This window comes from Equus caballus, chromosome 24 (genome assembly GCF_041296265.1).
Source record: "Equus caballus isolate H_3958 breed thoroughbred chromosome 24, TB-T2T, whole genome shotgun sequence".
Taxonomy (NCBI): Eukaryota; Metazoa; Chordata; class Mammalia; order Perissodactyla; family Equidae; genus Equus; species Equus caballus.
In genome coordinates, this window is record NC_091707.1 from 23,728,931 (window position 1) to 23,747,417 (window position 18,487).

The window sequence follows — 18,487 nt, forward strand, 5'->3', positions numbered from 1 at the left end:
ACTATTTTTTCCTATATATGCATACCTATGACAAAGTTTAATTTATGTTAGGCACAGTAAAAGATTAACAACAATAACAAATAATAAAATGGGACGATTATAACAATATATTGTAGTAAAAGTTAACGTAGATCTTAGTGTACCATTGTTTTTCTTTCCTTATTAAGTGAAGAATTTTCAGCTTTTCACTTAAAGGAAGCACTCTATGGCTTCTCTTTGGCATATCCGAATTGCCAGCATCACTACTCTTGTGCTTTGGGGCCATTTTTAAGTAACTCAAGTGTTACTTGAACACAGGCACTGCAATCGATACCCCCACAGTCAATTTGGTAACTGGGTGGGCCGTGTATACAGGGTGGGTACGCTGGACAAAGGGATGAGTCATGTCTTGGTGCAGGCTAGCATAAGATTTCATCGTGCTACTCAGAATGGTGCATAATTTAAACTTATAAATTGTTTATTTCTGGAATTTTCCGTTTAATATTTTCAGACTGTGGTTGACCGTGGGTAATTGAAATGGTGGAAAGCAAAACCACAGATAAGGGGACCTACTGTATTCTGGTTTCCTTCACTGTGTTACCGGGCTGGGCAAACCCCTTTAGGGCTGACTTCTTCATCTTTGTTTCTCTGGTGCCAGTTGCTACCCCAGGCACACAGTGGACAGGCCTGAATAAGAATGTGTTGTTCAAGTCACACACATCTGTTAGTTTCTAATCCTCATGGACTAATTATGTAAACTCATTTGAAACACATTTCCTGCTCTTCTCCTCTGTCAGGCCTGCTTTTCTGAGGAAGGCAGTCTGTACCAGCTTGATCACCACATGAATGTCCTGCGGGAGCTGTGTGAAGAGCTGACTTCGCAGAAGAGTCAACAAGAAATGAGGAGAGTGCTTAAAGATTATGAACAAAAGATAGAAAGACTTCGGAAATGCGCTTCTGAGATTCATATGACACTGCAACCTACGGTGGGAGGCACATCGAAGAACAAGTTAGTGCTTAAACGACATAAAGTCTCTTGCAAAATCAAATGACTTGGAGTAGTATTCATTTTCTTTTAGGCTTCGTTTTTCTCCATTTTAATATGCGGTTTTGATTCCTTCCTAGGGGGACCACGAACACATCTGAGAATGGAGGAAGGAATGCCCACAGTGAGGTGCCATCTGCAGAATCAGATGATCAGCCATCAACTGAAAAGGTGTTAAATGTGGATAATGTATTTCAGAAGTAAACCCAATGAAAAAGGCCAAGTGTACAGCAATCCACTTCTCATTAATTAAGTGTTGGTTTTAATTATCTGATTGTTTCCATCAGCTGAGAATTCCCACTTAAATAATTCAAGGAAGACGGCTTTTCTAAGAATTAGAATACAATGAACGAGAGCTGTAATAAACATAACTTAATCTTGCTCTGAGGAACAAAGAGTTCTTTGAAAAAGAGCCCATTTTGAGCCGTTATGAGTACACGTTGTCTGTGCGTGCTGCTATTGAGGGTACAAGAGGTTGGGTCTAATCCGTACAGATACCTCAGCTTCGCTGAGACGATCTAGTTCATTTGTCATGTGTCTTTTTCTCATTAAACTTTTCCTCATTATACTGTCTTTCATCCTTGGGAATTGAATTTTGTAAATTCTTGAATTCTAGGTAAGAGGGCCTTTACTGTATACCCCAGGCCAGACTGCTAGTCAGAAGGCGTGGGGAAGGAATGAGATGTGTTTGTTTTCAAGGTTTGCTTCTGCCTGCTGGGCTTCTGTCTGCTTTTGACTACAGCTATGTGGTCGCAGGAAGAAAAAAAATTTGGGGGTTGGGAGACCTCCTTTCCCCTGCTGACTTACCGATTAGATGGTGAGACTCAGTCTAACAAATCTCCTCTGTTCTCTGGGAAGGCCTTTCTCTGAGCTGAGAAACCTCATCGTATTATCTCCTGGTTTGGGGTAGAAAGAATCAATGATATCCCTTTGTATCATAAAGTGTTTATCTCTTCCAGACTATTAAGTATATTGAAGCTATTTGGTTTACTACTTTGCATATTTGCCTAGGCAATGGACTCGGTTAAGAACTTTACCCCGGAATCTGAGTTGAATCCTCCACAGGAAGAAAGCATTATGGAGAAGCATGGAAAGGATCACAGTGCGTCCACAAATAGTTTACTACAGAGGTAAACTCTTTTAAACAACTGGACAATCCATCAAAAATCTTTCATCAATGCAAATATGTTATATTTTAATAAGTTTTTATCATCCTTCAGTCATAATTTTTGCATGTGGTCCAATAACTTTGATAGAAATCCCCTGGGATTTCTTCGTGCACAATTGGTAGTAATTTAAAAAATTTTTGTCTTATTTTTAAAATTAAGTAACATCGCATTTAATTTTTTTCTCAGGTATGAAACTCACAGAGAAACTCTTGAACTACACCTGCAAAACAGCAAATTCAGGATTACTTCTGATTTCTCGAGTGACAGGGACAGGAGTAGCACTTGTCTGCAGGAAAAACTGACAGATCTACAGGTAATTACTGGAAATATTTTTCCTCTAGTTATCTCTTTTATTAGAAAATAATATCACCGTAAGTATGGACTTTACCATTTTTGTTGAGGTCACATATGTGAGGTGTTTCCAAAGTGCTCTCTTTGTCGGATTGCATTTCTAATGTCGCCTGATTCCAGAAAGTGATTTGCATTCAAGTACCAAACCCAGGAGAGACTTTGGTTCAGGATCCTAAGTTATTGCTCATGCTCTGCTTTGGTACTCTCGATCTTGTGGCCTGCAGGGTTTTGGATTGTGCTTGGGATGAGGATGAGGGCTTCAAATGAATTGGTCAAAACAATATGTTTGAAGGCAATTTCAACAAATGCTGCTTCTTTTGCTCCAAAATTAACAATACATGAAAAACCAGTGACTCTGAATATTTGTTTTAATCATTCTTTTTTTTGTTAGATTGGCACCTGAGCTAACATCTGTTGCCAATCATTTTTTTTTTTTCCCTTCTTTTCCCCAAAGCCCACCAGCACATAGTTGTGTATTCTAGTTGTAGATCCTTCTGGTTGAGCTATGTGGGATGCTGCCTCAGCATGGCCTGATGAGCAGTACTATGTCCACGCCCAGGATCCGCACCAGTGAAACCCTGGGCTGCCGAAGCGGAGCGCACAAACTTAACCACTTGGGCACGAGGCCGGTCTCATGTTTTAATCATTCTTCATCTTGACTAAGTTGTCACATTGTCTCTCTGATGTTGGGCAATAAGAAAGGGGCAGACAGTGGAGGGAGTTTTCACTCTAAGTGATGGATGATCTTCTGGAGACCCATCAGAGAGTCTTCCATTTGACTCAGGAGCTACAGAAAAAAACTCTATCTGGTGGTGGGCACAGCAATTGGAAGCTCTACAGATAAATATCTTTCTTGGTTTGAAGGTGATCTGAGCATCGCAGTGCAACATTCTTGCTGTATGCTTGGAAATGCATTACAGGGAACTCTCACAGAAAACCCCTCAGGTGGAGAAAAGGGCCCTGGGTGGTTCTTCCAATGCCTCCTGTATTTTCTACTTATCTTCCTTTCATGATGCCACTTCCTGAGTCATCCTCTACCATCTGGCTTCTCTCAATTTTCCATCTAAATAAGCAAAATTCATATATTAAAATCTCTGTTCTTCAAGTCATGGATTTAGCACGTTTTCATCATAATTACAAAACTGTCTGGGGACCTTACCCCAGTGACTGAATAGCTGGTTAGCAAAGCTGTACTAATCCTTGGGGAAAGTGAAGAACAAATTATACAGATGAACACTCAGTAAAATTCTGTAGCAGTGCCTTTTTTTTTTTTAAGAACCAAGATAAGGAACTGGAATAGTACAGAGTTTTTAGATGTTTAATTATAAATAATAAATTAATTTCGTTCACTTCTCAACTGATAGAAGCTGTTTTGGTTCACTTCCATTTTCTTTTGGTTTAGGGAGAAACAAAGATGTATTATCTACAGGAAACAGAGTATTTGTTCTTACATCTGTATGTATCTTTCTGAATTGTATTCTGTGCACCTAACTTAGGGGGGAGTTTGGATTCCTTTGACAGTCGTAATGTTGACTCCCTTGACTTCACAGAATGGGTCTTCTGAGAGCACAGTTAATATCATTGTTCCCTGAAAGATACTTCACTTGTAGATGGTTGGAAAATATTTTTCTAATGTATTTTCACCTGAAGCTGTGTGTTTGTGTCCATAGTTTGTGAACATCTCATTTTGTAAGAACAGAATAATTGTGCCTGTTAGCCCATTAGGTGATAAATTAATTTATGCATTTCACCTAGGTCTTAAAAAATGAAACTGATGCTTGCTGGAAAGAGTTTGAAATCACTTCACTGAAGTTAGAAGAACTTGAGAGTGACGTACAGAAGCCTTTTATAATTAAGACAAGAGACAGTTTAAAGGAAAAAGAAAGAGAGCTTCAGATGAGTCTTAATACCAGGTATAATACTGAGATCTATTAACCATGAATTTACTAAATTTAGAAAATTTTTAAATGCCATTTTAAGCTAGGCTAGTACTATACCAAGTATGTTATTTAATTTAGTTGTCACAACAACCGTAAGATGGGCTACCATTATAACTGCATTTTACTGATGAGGAAACTGATGCTCAGGGAGGCTAAATGAGACAACCAAGCCACACCACTGGCCAGAGCCTTCAGTGGAACGTAGTCTATTGAATTCCAAAGGCCACGCTCTTCCCGCTGTGCCCCCTTGGGCGTGAATTTGGCCATGTCCCATAATTCCTCTAGACCTTGATTCCTCATTTCTACAATGAGAGCACTGTTTCATCACCTATATGCAGGAAGTGTGTCCTCTGTCCATATCCCCATTTACGTAGGAGGAAGCTGAGACTCAGAGTCTGTACGTTATTAATCCAGAGTCACACCTTTCAACTTATTATCAGTAGAGCCTATTCTTTGAACTCTATTATATTTTTACTAATAAAATAACTAGTATTCATAATGAGATTTCTTTGTCTTCAAGGCAAAGTTATATTACATTCAGTATTTTGTATTTCAAAAAAGAAGGAAAAGCCTTGTATGTTTTACAAAACATTTCCATTCAGTGTGGTATCTATTAAACTATGAAGAACATCTGAATATAGGAAACAACTCATTCTTCGGCAGTTTGGATCGCTGGGTTTGAGTTTTAATGTGATGATCTGTATATATCATTGTATGCATTTTTATTGGGTAATTATTTTTTGTTCTTGGTTAACTAACAGCATTACTATATTTTATAGGATATCTTTCTGCTGTGTTTTCCCTCATGCCTGGTTTATTTTTCACCCAGAATGGAGTCTTTGGAGACTGCACTGCAGATTGTGGTACCTGTGGAGAAGGAATCGCTCCTTCTCTGTGGCTCAGACCTGCTCCTCCGTGAAATGGCCATTCAAGAATTTCATCTCAGTGATGCTGATGGCATTTATCAACACCTGGGGGTAAATATAAGTTATCACAGTATATTTATAGAATAAATCAATTCTTCAGAGATTTACCCATGTTTATGGATTGTTAATTATACATCAATAGTATATGTTTAGAATATAAGCCATGAGAGAAAGATCTTCACTAATTTAGACTTGGTATTTATTTCTCAACTCTTTAATTCCTTGCAAATTTGGAAGTAGGTATGCTGGGTAAATAATGAGGTATTTTCTTTGAATTCAAAATGAAGGCTGGCTTATGAATGCCTTCTCTAATGACTAAAATCTTAAATATCGTACTAGACCCATATGCTTAAATTAGCATATTCTGCAGTTTACTCATTCCATATCCCATCTTAAATAAAAAACACTTAAGTTTTATTTTTCAGATTATAAACAGATGTCTCAACAGTTCAATCTCTAATTATTCTCCTCGAAGGAATATATTTATATACCTGTTTGCTTTTGGGGATTGAAACATCAGGAAGAGGATGAGATAATGAAACAGCTGGGCCATCTGACCGTTTATAATTAAAATGTTTCCTTCTGTAGAAACTATGAGCCCTGGTTACACTGAGAAGCAGGTTTCTAGATCAAATGTAGTCACATAATTTGAGGTTAGTTTCTGACGTTCACTGTCTTTTTTTGCCTCAGTCTTTTCAGCTTTCCTTACCTTTATTTTAGACTATCCAAGATTCCATAGCAAAACAGATTGAAATATGTAACAATTTGGAACAGTCGTGCAACTCTGCATTAAAGGAATTACACCCTCTTGATCTACATGTAACACAGAATATTATATTGGAACACAGAACACAACTTGAAGAAATGAACCACAAGGTGCAGAGGAGTCAAGATGCCCTCAAAGTGCTGGAAGACTTTTTGGCTTCTCTGAGAACAGCTGAACTCTCTCCTGAGCTTGTTACAGACCTTTCAGCCTCAGAGACACAGGTGGAACCAGAAAGTACTTTGACAGTAGGAAAGAAAGAGGGAGAAATCCAGGTGATGAAAGACAAGGCCAGACATTTGGATGAATGTTTGAAGATGCTTAATATAAGCTTTAAAGATGCTGAACAGGGTGAAGACAGCTCTTGTGAAAAACTTCTTGATGCTTTGTCCAAAAACGTATTTGAAAAAGGTGGCTATGGCACACAGGAGGAACTCACTGAAGAAGACAAGTTACTAGAGACTTGTATTTTCAAAAATAATGAACTCCGGAAAAATATCCAAGACGTGCACGATCAAATCAGTAAAATTGGTCTGAAGGATCCAACCGTTCCAGCTGTGAAACAAAGGTAAGTATGGTTTCTGCCTATATCCGTGCAGGATGACACTTCTCTGTATTTTCAAATATCTGTTAGGTGAACCAAATACTTTCTATGTCTTTCTATTCCATCCACTCTATTCAGTGTTCAGCATTCTTTTCTGTTCACTTTTCAACAAGTGTACATGGTCATGGACAAAGGAGTAGTGAAATAAGATATGTATTAGATTCATGAGTTACTTCAAAGTCTCTTTACTGCCTTGTATTTATTTTGGAGTTCTCATGATGGGGGAAGACCTGGAAAATTCCACACATGTGTCAATAAAGAAACAAGTGGTGGAAGATGCACATGCCACATATTGTCCATGCTGCTTCTTTCATTGTTTGGTCTCCTCCTCTCTTCCCAGCAGGATGAGAGTGGGAATGAGTGGGAGGACATGGGGCTGAATTTAAGAGGTAAGCTAAGGTTAGTGTTGATTCTGAAGACTGAGCAGTAAACTGAGGCTGGCAGCCTTCTATATGAGTGCTGCTATTTTAATTTTGGCCTTCAGAGTATGGCCTCCGGGTCCTAAAAATGAAAATGTTGCAAGAATCTCTTTTCTAAATCACTCCTACCTTCAGTCTCCTCCTCCACCTCTAGTCTCTCAGGCTCAGTGTTCTCTGTGGCTTTTCAGCTGACCAAGCTCTTCCCCCTGAAATTTCCCTGTGACCTAAGTCTCAATGAGACTTTCATTCCTATAGTGCCCTAATTCTTAATGAGGTGTTGAACTAATAACTAATTAGGTTGATAATTTAATTGTTAATAAATTTTTATTATATATTTATAAATAAGTAATAATTAAATATTAATTTATAAATGAAAAAATGCATTTGTAAGTAACAAATTGCTTTAATTTTTAATTGAATTGTTTGTAGAACAAATATGTATTGTTTGCCAGGCACTTTCTTAGGGACCAGGGATTCAGCAGTTAACAAAACAGACAAAAATTCTTGCACCTTATAGAGCTTATTATCTAGTGGGAGGAGTAAGATATTCAGTATGCTTGATGGTGATAAAAGCTATGGAGAAAAATTAAGGAAGGAAGGAGGGAGTTGCAATTCAGATAGGGTCGTTAGGGACAGTTTTACTGAGAAGGTGACCTTTGAGGAAGATGGGATGAGAGGACAAGTAAGTGACTATCTAGAGGAAGAGACTTCCAGGCTGAGGGAGCAGAAGGTACAAAGGCCAAATGTGGGACAGGGCGTGGTGTGTTAGAGGAGAAGGTAGGAGGTGGGAAGGTCAGCAGTGAGGGAAGAGGTGTGAAAGGGGGTCAGAGAGTTAATGGATGTGATGGGGCTCAGCTCATGTAGGGACTTGCGGCCATGTGTTGACTTTGGCTTTTTCACTGAGTAACATGGGAAGTCTTTGGAGGGTTCTGAGCAGAGGGAAATGATTTGGTTTTCATTGTAACAGGTTCTGTCTTGGCTGATATGTTGAAAATAAACTGTAGGAGTCAGGGGAAGACAGAGGAAGTCTAGGTTAATTTATGCGGTAATCCAGATGAGGGATGGTGACATGGACCAGTGGTGAGGTGGTGAAACGTGTTAAGATTCTGTGTATATTTTGAAGATAGAGGCTACAAGATTTGTTAATACATTGTACATGGGGTGCAAAAGAAAGATTAGAGTCAAGACTGATTCCAAGGTTTGACCTGAGCAACTAGAGGAATGGAGTTACCATTAACTGAGATGAGAAAGACTGAAGTTTGTCAGGTATTGAATGAAAGATCAGGTGTGCTCAGTTTTAGAAATGGTAGGTTCAAAATACTTATTTCACATTCAAGTAGCAATATCAACAAGACTCTTAAAAATTGTTGACCAGAGAAAAAATCCACTATAACTCAAACAGCAGATTTTTTTGGCAATTAGAATTGCAATTAAGGAGACACAGATTCAGGTAGAAACTCAAAATGTGCTCCGAGAAAGACAAGGGAAGCAGGAGTTTATAAAGGCAAAAGACACAGACCCATAAAGGTTTGTATTGAACAGCTCATGGGGTGAGCTGACTTGCCAACATGTCCTTGGGTTGTATCTAGGCAGACTGTCCATTTTTGGAATGAGGAAGTGCTTCAAGACGTGACCTCTGGTGTCAGATAAAGCTCAAAAGTTCACTTAACATCTGGTGGTGGATGTAGTGTATGTGCTGCATAAGCCCCACTTCCTTAATGGCCTCCCAGCTCCATTTTAGAAGCCTATACATATCTTATTCCATTTTGTTATTGCTGTCCGCAAAAAAGATGGCATCAGGAGTCAGGAGAGAGGTCTAGGCTAGAGGTATATATTTGAGAGTCATTAGCATTTTAATATGCTATTTAAAGCCATGAAATGGTTAAGATTGCTAGCAGAATGAGTTTAGATAGACAAGAGAAGAGGTCCACATTGTATACTCTGGGGCACTTCGTGTTAAGAGATCAGAGAGATGAGGAGGAACCAGCCAGATACTGAGGAGTAGGCAATGTAGTACGAGAAAAATCAAGAGAGTCCTGGAGTCAAGTGAGAAGGTCTTTCAACGAGGAGGAAGTGATCAGTTCTTACAAATGCTGCTGACTAGTGAAGGAAGCAAAGACTGAGGATGGAACATGGATTTAGCACTGTGGAGGTTACTGGAGATTTTGAGGAGCAGTTTTGCAGGAGCAGTAGAGAGAGAAAGCCTTATGGGAGTGGATTCAAGAGAGAACTGGAACAAAGAAAGTAAAGGCAACGAGTATCTGATAAAAGCAGTTTAGATTTATGTCAATGGGGTTAATCCTGCCAGGATTAGTTTGCAAGTTAAAACCCTTAGTTCAAATGACTCTTTTTGGTCTGGGAGAGCCTGTTGTACACGAGGTGGAAATGCAAGATTTCCCTTTCTCTTTCCTTCCTCCTTGGCTCCCTCCACCCTTCCTTAGTGGCTTGCAGTGCTCTATCATCCGTCTCTTTTCTTCTCTCCATACCATGTTGTCTTCCCCACTCATATACACACTCATACTCTGTCTCTCTTTTCTCTCAATGCATTTACACATGCTTTACAAATGTGTTCATCAGAGAGAAATGTTACTCCTTGTGGTTTTGTATATTTGTTATATTTAAAACACCAAATTAGTATTCTGGAAATACAAAGAGCCTCTGGAACCCTGTAAGAAGATTGTGTAATTTTGGCTTAACCCTCATGAGAACAAATTAAGGTTAGCGTGTTCCCCCGAATTACCCATATTTGTGCCGAATCAAATTGGGTAATAATTAGCTATCAAATTTTTCTCTTTCATAATCAAGGAAAAAATCATTAATCAGACTGGATAAGGATCTGGATGAATATGAAGAAGAAAAGAAACACCTGCAACAAGTGGCAAATTCTCTTCCACAGTTCAAAGATGGCAGGGAAAAAGCTCTGAGTCAACAGTGCCAAGAGACAGCCCTCTTGTGGGAGAATGCAAAAGCTTCGGTCACTGAATGGTAAGGGAAAAAAATCCCTCCCAAATCCGAAAACTGTCCGTTGCACAATTAACTTTTTGAAACTTTAATGTTGAAAACACACTCCCATGGGCCTAAAGGTGGGGCAGACTTAAGAGTTTCACGCAGGGAGCTCACTGGTCTAGTGTCTGGAGCAAGACCTGGAACCTCAGATAAATGAATTGAAGAGGTTCTCTAGGAGGGATAATAAATAGCTAGTATATTTATAATTATCACCTCCACCTGTATTAGTTTTCTATTGCCGCAGGAACAAATTACCACAAATTTAGTGGTTTAAAAACAACTAACCTTTCCGGCAGTCTGGAGGCTGGAAATCTTAAAATCAAGCTGCGTTCCTTTCTGGAGGCCCTGGGAGAGAATTTGTTTCCTTGCCTTTTCCATCTTCTGGAGCCTCCTACTACATTCCTTGGCTTGTGTCCCCTTCTTCCATCTTTAAATAAAGCCAGCGGCGGAGCATCTTCTAATCTCAAACTCTCTCTCGCTTTCTCCCTCTCTCCCCTCTGCTTCTCTCACCACATTTCCTTCTCTGACTCTGATCTTCTTGTCTCCTGCCTGTAAGGACTCTTCTAATTATATTTCACCCACTTGGATAATCCAGGATAATGTCCCATTTTAAGATCCTTAACTTAATCACATCTGCAAAGTCCCTTTTGCCATGTAAGGTAACATGTTCACAAGAAGCAGGATTAGGATGTGGACATCCTTGGGGGTGGGGACGTTATTCTACCATACCACCTTCCTTGAATGGCAGATGTTGCCTGTCAATTACCACGGTCTTTCCTACGGAGCCTGGTCAAGGCTCAAAAGTTTTTTTAACTGTGTGACAGCCACTACCTATGAGTCCCAGCTGGCCATTCTGCTGACTATTCTCCATCCATACCTTCTCTCCTTTATTCTCTGCCTGCGGGTGGCAGTGGTCAGGAGGCCTGATCCCTACAGACTGTACCACTCAGGCCAAGGGTTCCAGTTGGGTTAGGAAGTAGGAGGTACTAACAGATGAGAAGACAAGAAGAGAAAGAGGTCAGTGTTGTCTTAACTCCTTCCCTTTTCAACAAGTGGTTCTGGCAACTCTTGCTATGCCCTCCTCTTTGGCTCAGGACACTTTCTCCCTTTCCCCTTGGGCCAAGTGGCATGCCTGTTGTGACGTTGCCTAGTCCCTGGGTACCTAAGCTCTGACGATTTCCCTTAACTCTGCTCTCCGTGGTCCTTTCACCACAGAACTCCATCTGAGTATACCTCCTGTTTTCTGCCGGAACCTGAGTGTACAGTGGTCAAGATGAAGCCTGCCTGTGGTATTTGGTCTAGTCTACCTTCAGTTTTACAGAGGGAAGAACTGAGGTCCACAGAGGGCTAAAGTGCCTTATCTAAGGTCACGTGACTAATTAGTGTCCAGTCATCAATCTGGTGAAAATACTAATCCAGTGATTATTTATACCATCCATTTGCCAGATAAATGAATGTGCCATCATTCTTAAAATAAATTGGTAAAACAATGTTAAACCATGTCAAGATGAAAAATCCTTGTATAACTTATTAGCCATTATTGTAGAATACTTACAAAGAGAGAGAGTGGTTTTGTTTTCTTCAGACGTTTAGCTGTTTTACGTTTTTTTCTCTTCATAGCCTTGACCAATGTGAGAGAGTTTTGGAGCTCTTAAAACAATATCAGAGTTTTAAAAGTGTCCTGACAACTTTGATTCAAAAAGAAGAGAATGTCATCTCCCTTCAGGCTTCATACATGGGAAAGGAGAATCTGAAGAAAAGGATAGCAGAGGTGAGTCCAAATTCCAAAGGAAGCTACACAGTGGCCTCACTTAAAAGCCCGACAACAAAGAGGATATTATAAATAGAGTCATTTTCAAAACTTGGCTTCAAAGAAGTTACTAGGGACTCTATCTTACCAGATATTTAAGAATTTATTGACTTTCTCATCATGGCTTGGAAAGAATCAGTCCCCAGGTTGATGCTGGGTTGCTTCGCTTTGCCTTCTGACACCAGCCGTGTGGTTCTGTTGGAGTCGAGGATTGCCCCCTAGGGTTGTAACGGTCTTTGCGCTGGCCTTCTACCTAAAAGGAACCTGAGACTTCACTGCAGCCTTGCGAGCATGAAGAGAGTAGGAAAATCCTCTCTGTTGTTAATGGACAAAGGAAAAATTACTTTTCAATTTATTAGCTTTTGTAAAAGCATGTGAGTTCATCTCCAAGTTGCTCCATCTGTGTTCATAGCCTCGCCAATCACAACTTTGTATTCTAATAAGAACAATGTTTTTGGACACTAGGTGTCATTATTTCCTACAGTTTTATGTGGGCATCAACCAGAGTGGCAGAAGAATGGAATAGTTAGAGAAGAATACACTATATTACAGTATATTACCATATTTCAGAAAGTGGCTTTTCCTGTTGGTTTTATGACAAAGTGTCAAAAGTCTGTATGAAATCTAGTCTACTTGATACACCTGGTTGTTAGCAAGTAATTTTATTAAACTTCCCAGTTGCTGGGAATTTTTTATTTTATTAAACTTCCAGTAAGTTCTTTTAACAACATCAAGGGAAGCTTCAATTTTTTACTTAAAAGTAACGCTTTAAAGTAGAAAAGTATTTTCAATAAATATGACGGGGAAGGTTTACAATAATGTGTAGAGAACTCATAAAAATTAGTGAGAAAATCACTGAGATCCAAATGGATATTTGTACTTTGGAAATAAATGGACAATTGTCAAAAAAAAAAAAAAAAAAGAGACATAGTTCAACCTCACAGGTAATCAAAGGAAACCAAAATTACTTGAAAATACCTTTGTTTACCTTTTTGATAGTCAATGAAATAAGCACTCTTTATATTGCTGGTGAAAGAGTATGTTAGTACTACCATTTTGGAAAATACTTTGACAATGTTATTCAAGATATTTCAAAATCTTTCCACCATTTGTCCAAATATTTTACTTCTAGGAATATATCCTAAGGATGTAATCTTAAATATGGAAAAATTCTTAATACCAAAGATATTCATTGCAGCACTTTATAAATTTACTAATTTCCTTCTTTCTTCACTGGCCAAACCATGCCCCATCTACTCCAATAAATGATTTGCCCCAGAAGCTGAAAAACCCTGAAGCCAGCAAAATTGGTTTTATTTCCAAATAAGATTATCATGTGGGCTTGAGGTTTTAAGTAATACTACTATTACTAATAATAACAATGATAGTAACGATGATGCTAATGGTCACTTCTATCATTGATGGCTTTTTCATTGTGTGCCAAGTGCTTTGCATATTATTATATCATTTCATTCTCACAATAACTGTGTAATGTAAGTATTTTTATCCCTGTTATGCTGGTGAGAAAACCATGGCTTAGAGAATTTTGGAAGTAACTGTAGGGTTTATATATTTATTTATTTTTTGAGGAAGATCAGCCCTGAGCTAACATCTGCTGCCAATCCTCCTCTTTTTGCTGAGGAAGACTGGCCCTGAGCTAATATCTGTGCCCATCTTCCTCTGCTTTATACGTGGGACGCCTACCACAGCATGGCCTGCCAGGCGATGCCATGTCTGCACCCAGGATCCAAACTGGCGAACCCTGGGCCACCGAAGCGAAATGTGCACACTTAACTGCTGCGCCACTGGGCTGGCCCCAGGTTTTTTTTTTCTGCTTTTTCTCCCCAAATCCCCCTGGTACATAGTTGAATATTTTTAGTTGTGGGCCCTTCTAGTTGTGGCATGTGGGACGCTGCCTCAGCACGGCCTAATGAGTGGTGCCATGTCTGCGCCCAGGATCTGAACTGGCAAAACCCTGGGCCACCACAGTGGAGCGCGTGAACTTAACCACTCGGCCACGGGGCCGGCCCCAATTTTTTTTTTTCTTTCTGTAGGGGTTTTAATGTTATTAAGATATTGTTATGAACAAAGAGCAAAGAATTCCCAACTCTGTGCTGCCAGTTTTCCTGATTTCCTGTGGGATTGTCAAGGGAGATATATAGTAAAAAAATGAGACCAAATGGTACTGCTTTATTATTATCTGCACAAATGGCCAGGCCTCAACAAATTGTCTAGTAAAAAATGGGTTCGAGCATGCAGTGTCCACAAGGCCTTTGTTTTGTCCGGATCTAAATCCAAATCTTGGAATCTTATCACCCTTTTCTTGGCTGCCCGGAGTAGCTCAGATACTGAGGCGGTGACCTGAGTTCTTCAGCTCATGTGAAGGGGGGTGCATAGTGCTGGTCTCAAGGAGCTGCAACTCTCAGCTGTTCAACAGTAAGGAAGCAACACGAAGCAGAAAAAAGAGCCCTATCTGTGTGTTGATTTTTCAGGCACACTGATCCTGCTCACTAGTAAATATGGTCCAGTTGGTGTCTTGGCGTTTGGACAGCTTGGCAACTTTTTCTGTAGAAAAGGAAAAAAAGTGGGGCTAGACATTAAGTAACTTTGCCAAGATTATATGGCTAATAAATGGCAGAATCACTATTTAAACCCATATCTATCTGACTACAAAGTCATGTTTCAATCATCATAATATTGCTTTCCCTGAAAACGCGTTTGGAATATGTAAATGGCAGAAGTAAAAATTGGTTAACTGTGCTTTGTCTGTACCCCTTTCTCAACTGTAAAGGTTTGACCACAAAGGCGTTTTAAAAATTATTAAAATAGCTGTAATTACCTTTGAGAAATGTATACAAGTCCAGGCTTTTCTTATTTTGTTAAGAATCCTTGTTTCTAGTGTGGTATCTAACATAGGGGCGCTTCATGTATTTGCTGAAATAATGGATTATTTTGTATGGAAGATATAGAAGTTCTAGCACACTAGTGTTTAATTCTTTTCTCAGGCGCTTTTATAACTGTCTGACAAAAGCAAACTTTAGTGCTGCTTGTTAACGTAACTTTCAGTTAGTTTTGTGATGACTTGGGTACTGTCTTCAGGAACAATCAGTTTCTGTGGTGTGTATTGTCACGATACTTTGCACCCATGGCTGAAATAGGATACCACTGAGGATTTTTGTCCTTTAAAACCAAACCTGGGACATGGTGCCAGGTTTCCACTCTCTTTAATGAAAGAGAGAAGTGCGAAAGTAAGACTAGAAGCCTAGGATGTCAGGGGACTATACAGTTTGGGAGATGTCAGAGGGAGCCTGGTTTTCTTTTTACCCCTTCCATTCATTGTAGAACAAAGCCCACAATTCCTATCAATGCTGAAAGTGCCCTCTCCGGCTCTTTCTTTTCTCCTCTCCCAGTGGTAGCTGTGTCAATGTAACGACAAGGTCCTTTGAATGTAGTAAAAATTAGGATACGTATATGTATTTTTTTCATTTAATTGAAGAAGCATTTGTTATGCTCCAATGCAAAGAGTCCTGAACCAGGAGAAAAAACACCTGAGTTTGCATCTCAGCTCTCTCTGTGTATCCGTCAGCATCCAGTCAGGAGGCAGAAACATCCCTAGTTATGTTTTTTCCATTTAAAAAAATTTTGTGTAATTTTAATTTTTTAAATTAAACTTTTAATTTTAAGATAATTGTGGATTCACATGCAGTTGTAAGAAATAATACAGAAAGATCCTGTGTACCCTTTACTAAGTTTCCCCAGTGGTAAAATCTTAATAAAACTATAGTACAATGTTGCAATCAGGATACTGACATTGATAGGTTCAAGATAAAGAACGTTTCCTTCACCACAGGGATCTCTCGTGTTCTCATTTTATAGCTGTACCCACTTCCCTCTTGCCCCCACCTCCTCACAAGTACTAATATGTTCTCCCTTTCTATAACTTGTCACTTCAAAAATCTTATATGAATCAAGTCAGACAGTAGGTAACCTTTTGGGATTGGCTATTTTCACATAGCATATTTCTCTGGAGATTCATTCAGGTTCTTGCATGTATCAATAGTTTGTTTTCCTTTTCCTTGCTAAGTAATATTCCATGGTATGGATGCACCACAGTTTAACTTTTCATCCACTGAAGGACATCTGGGTTGTTTCTAGTTTTTGGTTATTATAAATAAAGCTGCTATAAACATTCCTGTAGGGGGTTTTGTGTGAACATAAATTTCTACTTCTCAGGGATAAATGCCCTGGCGTACAGTTGCTGAGTTGTATGTTAATTGTGTATTTAGTTTTTGAAGAAACTGCCAGACTGTTTTCTAGAGTGGCTGTTCCATTTTACATTCCCGTCAACAATTTATGAGTGATCCAGTTTCTCCACATCCTTGCCAGCATTACATATTGTCCCTATTTGTTCTTTTACTCGTTCTGATAGGTATGTAGTGGTATCACATTGTGGTTTTAATTTACATTTCCGTAATTGCTAAGGATATTGATCGTCTTTTCTTGTGCTTGTTTGCCATCTGTACGTCATCTCTGGTGAAATGTCTTTTGCCCATTTTCTAGTTAGATTGATTATTTTTACTGTTGAGTTTTGAGAGTTCTTTATATATTCTAGATAATAGTCATTTGTCAGATTTGTGGTTTGCAAATATTTTCTCCCAAACTGTAGCTTGTCTTTTCGTTCTCTTAACAGGGTCTTTTGCGACCAAAAGTTTTTAATTTGGTAAAGACTAATTTATCAATTTTTCCTTTCATGGATTGCGCTTTTGGTGTGAAAGTCTAAGAATTCTTTGCCTACCTCAAGATCCTGAAGATTTTCTCCTATTTTTTTCCTAAAAGTTGTATAGTGTTATGGTTGACATTTAGGTCCATCATCCATCCATTTAGACTTAGTTTTTGTACAATGTGTGGACTTAGGTCAAAGTTCATGCTTTTGTCTGTAGATATCCAGTTGCTCCAGCACCATATGTTGAAGAGGCTCTCTTTCCTCCATTGAATTGCCTTTGTACCTTTGTCAAAAATCAGTTGGGTGTATTTGTGTGGGTCCATTTCTGGGTTCACTATTCTTTGCCATTGATCTATGTGTCTATCTGTCTGCCAGTACCACGTAATCTTTATTACTTTTACCTATATGATAGGTTTTAAAATCAAATAGACTGATTCTTCCTACTTTATTCTTCTTTTTCACATGTTTTAGCTGTAGTTCCTTTACCAGTCCATATAAATTTTAAGTAATCTTTTCTATATTTATAAAATAATATTGCTGGGATTTGAAAATAACTGCATTAAAACTGTATATCAGTTTCAGGAGAACTGACATCTTTACTATGTTGAGTCTTTTGATCCATGAACTTGGTATTCTCTGCATTTATTTAGATCTTTGATTTCTTTCATCGGCATTTTGTAGTTCTCAGCAAATAAGTCCTATTCTTGTTTTGTTAGATTTACACTTAAGTGTTTGATTTTCTGAGTAATTGTAAATGGTGTTATATTTTAATTTCAGTGTCCATGTATTCATTGCTAGTATAGAGAAGTGCAATTGATTTTGATATGTTTATCTTGTATCCTGTGACCTCTCTGAACCCACATATCAGTTCTAGGAGTATTTTTGTAGATTACTTGAGATCTCCTACATAGATGATCACATCATCTGCAAATAAGGACAATTTCTTGACACTTAAGATGGGGGCTCCTTGTTATTGCTGGTTGTGGGTGGGAGTTCTGGCTCCCTACCCTCCATTGACAGCTTCCTGGTTCCTCCTTGCAGCAGCCTGCATGACCTCCATGGACATCCCAGTGGGGAGTGCTTTGTTACTGCCCGGCTAGAATGAAAGTCTCAGCTCTCTACCTGGCCTTCCCTGACACTATCCTAGTTGGGTGTGGGTGGGGCTCCTGTTACAGCCTGGTGACGGTGGAAGTCTAGGCTTTGCACTTGACCTTTGCTGGCTGGGTGGGGGTTGGGCCACAGTTTTTTCTGTGGTTTTTGGCTCTGGTGAGCAATTATTTTCTGAAAGTTTTCTGTCTTGCTAAGTTGACTAATTCTTCATTCTTTGGCTGAAGAGAGCGGGCTTTCCTTGGGGCCTTTTTTTGTCTGTGTCCATTGATATTACCAGGTGTTGGCTTCTCCAGCACAGTCTGGGAGATCTGAGGATTCAGGGAACTCATCGCCAGGTTGTCTTCAGGAGCTGATGCCACAGCTATTCCCCCTTCTTGAGCTCCCCACTTTTCAGTCTTCTTAAGTTTGTTTTGTATGTGATGCCCAGGGTTTTCAGTTGTACGTAGTGGGAAAGATAGGGAAAAGTTTGTCTACTCCATATTCTCAGAAATGGAAATCCTCCTAAGGTGTAAATTTTTAGGTTTTTGCTAATGAGAAGTCACTGTTTTCAAATTTTATATAATTGTTAAAATGCTCACGTAAGATTAATAAATTGAGTGAAACATTAGGATTATGTTAGTCAACAATCAAATTTTATTTTGG

General features: G+C 39.1%; 1 protein-coding gene across 8 annotated transcripts in view; it reads left to right on the forward strand.

The window, feature by feature from the left end:
- The window catches only part of SYNE2 (spectrin repeat containing nuclear envelope protein 2), a 296,778-nt gene that overhangs the window by 110,682 nt on the left and 167,609 nt on the right, over window positions 1-18,487 (forward strand). For all 8 annotated transcript variants that reach the window (XM_023627878.2, XM_023627880.2, XM_023627881.2 and 5 more), the window contains exons 24-32: window positions 777-988; window positions 1,105-1,195; window positions 2,036-2,154; window positions 2,380-2,506; window positions 4,300-4,457; window positions 5,314-5,461; window positions 6,131-6,741; window positions 10,002-10,181; window positions 11,823-11,973. In XM_023627878.2, coding sequence (XP_023483646.1) covers window positions 777-988; window positions 1,105-1,195; window positions 2,036-2,154; window positions 2,380-2,506; window positions 4,300-4,457; window positions 5,314-5,461; window positions 6,131-6,741; window positions 10,002-10,181; window positions 11,823-11,973 — 1,797 coding nt within the window. The remainder of the gene's footprint in view (window positions 1-776; window positions 989-1,104; window positions 1,196-2,035; window positions 2,155-2,379; window positions 2,507-4,299; window positions 4,458-5,313; window positions 5,462-6,130; window positions 6,742-10,001; window positions 10,182-11,822; window positions 11,974-18,487) is intronic.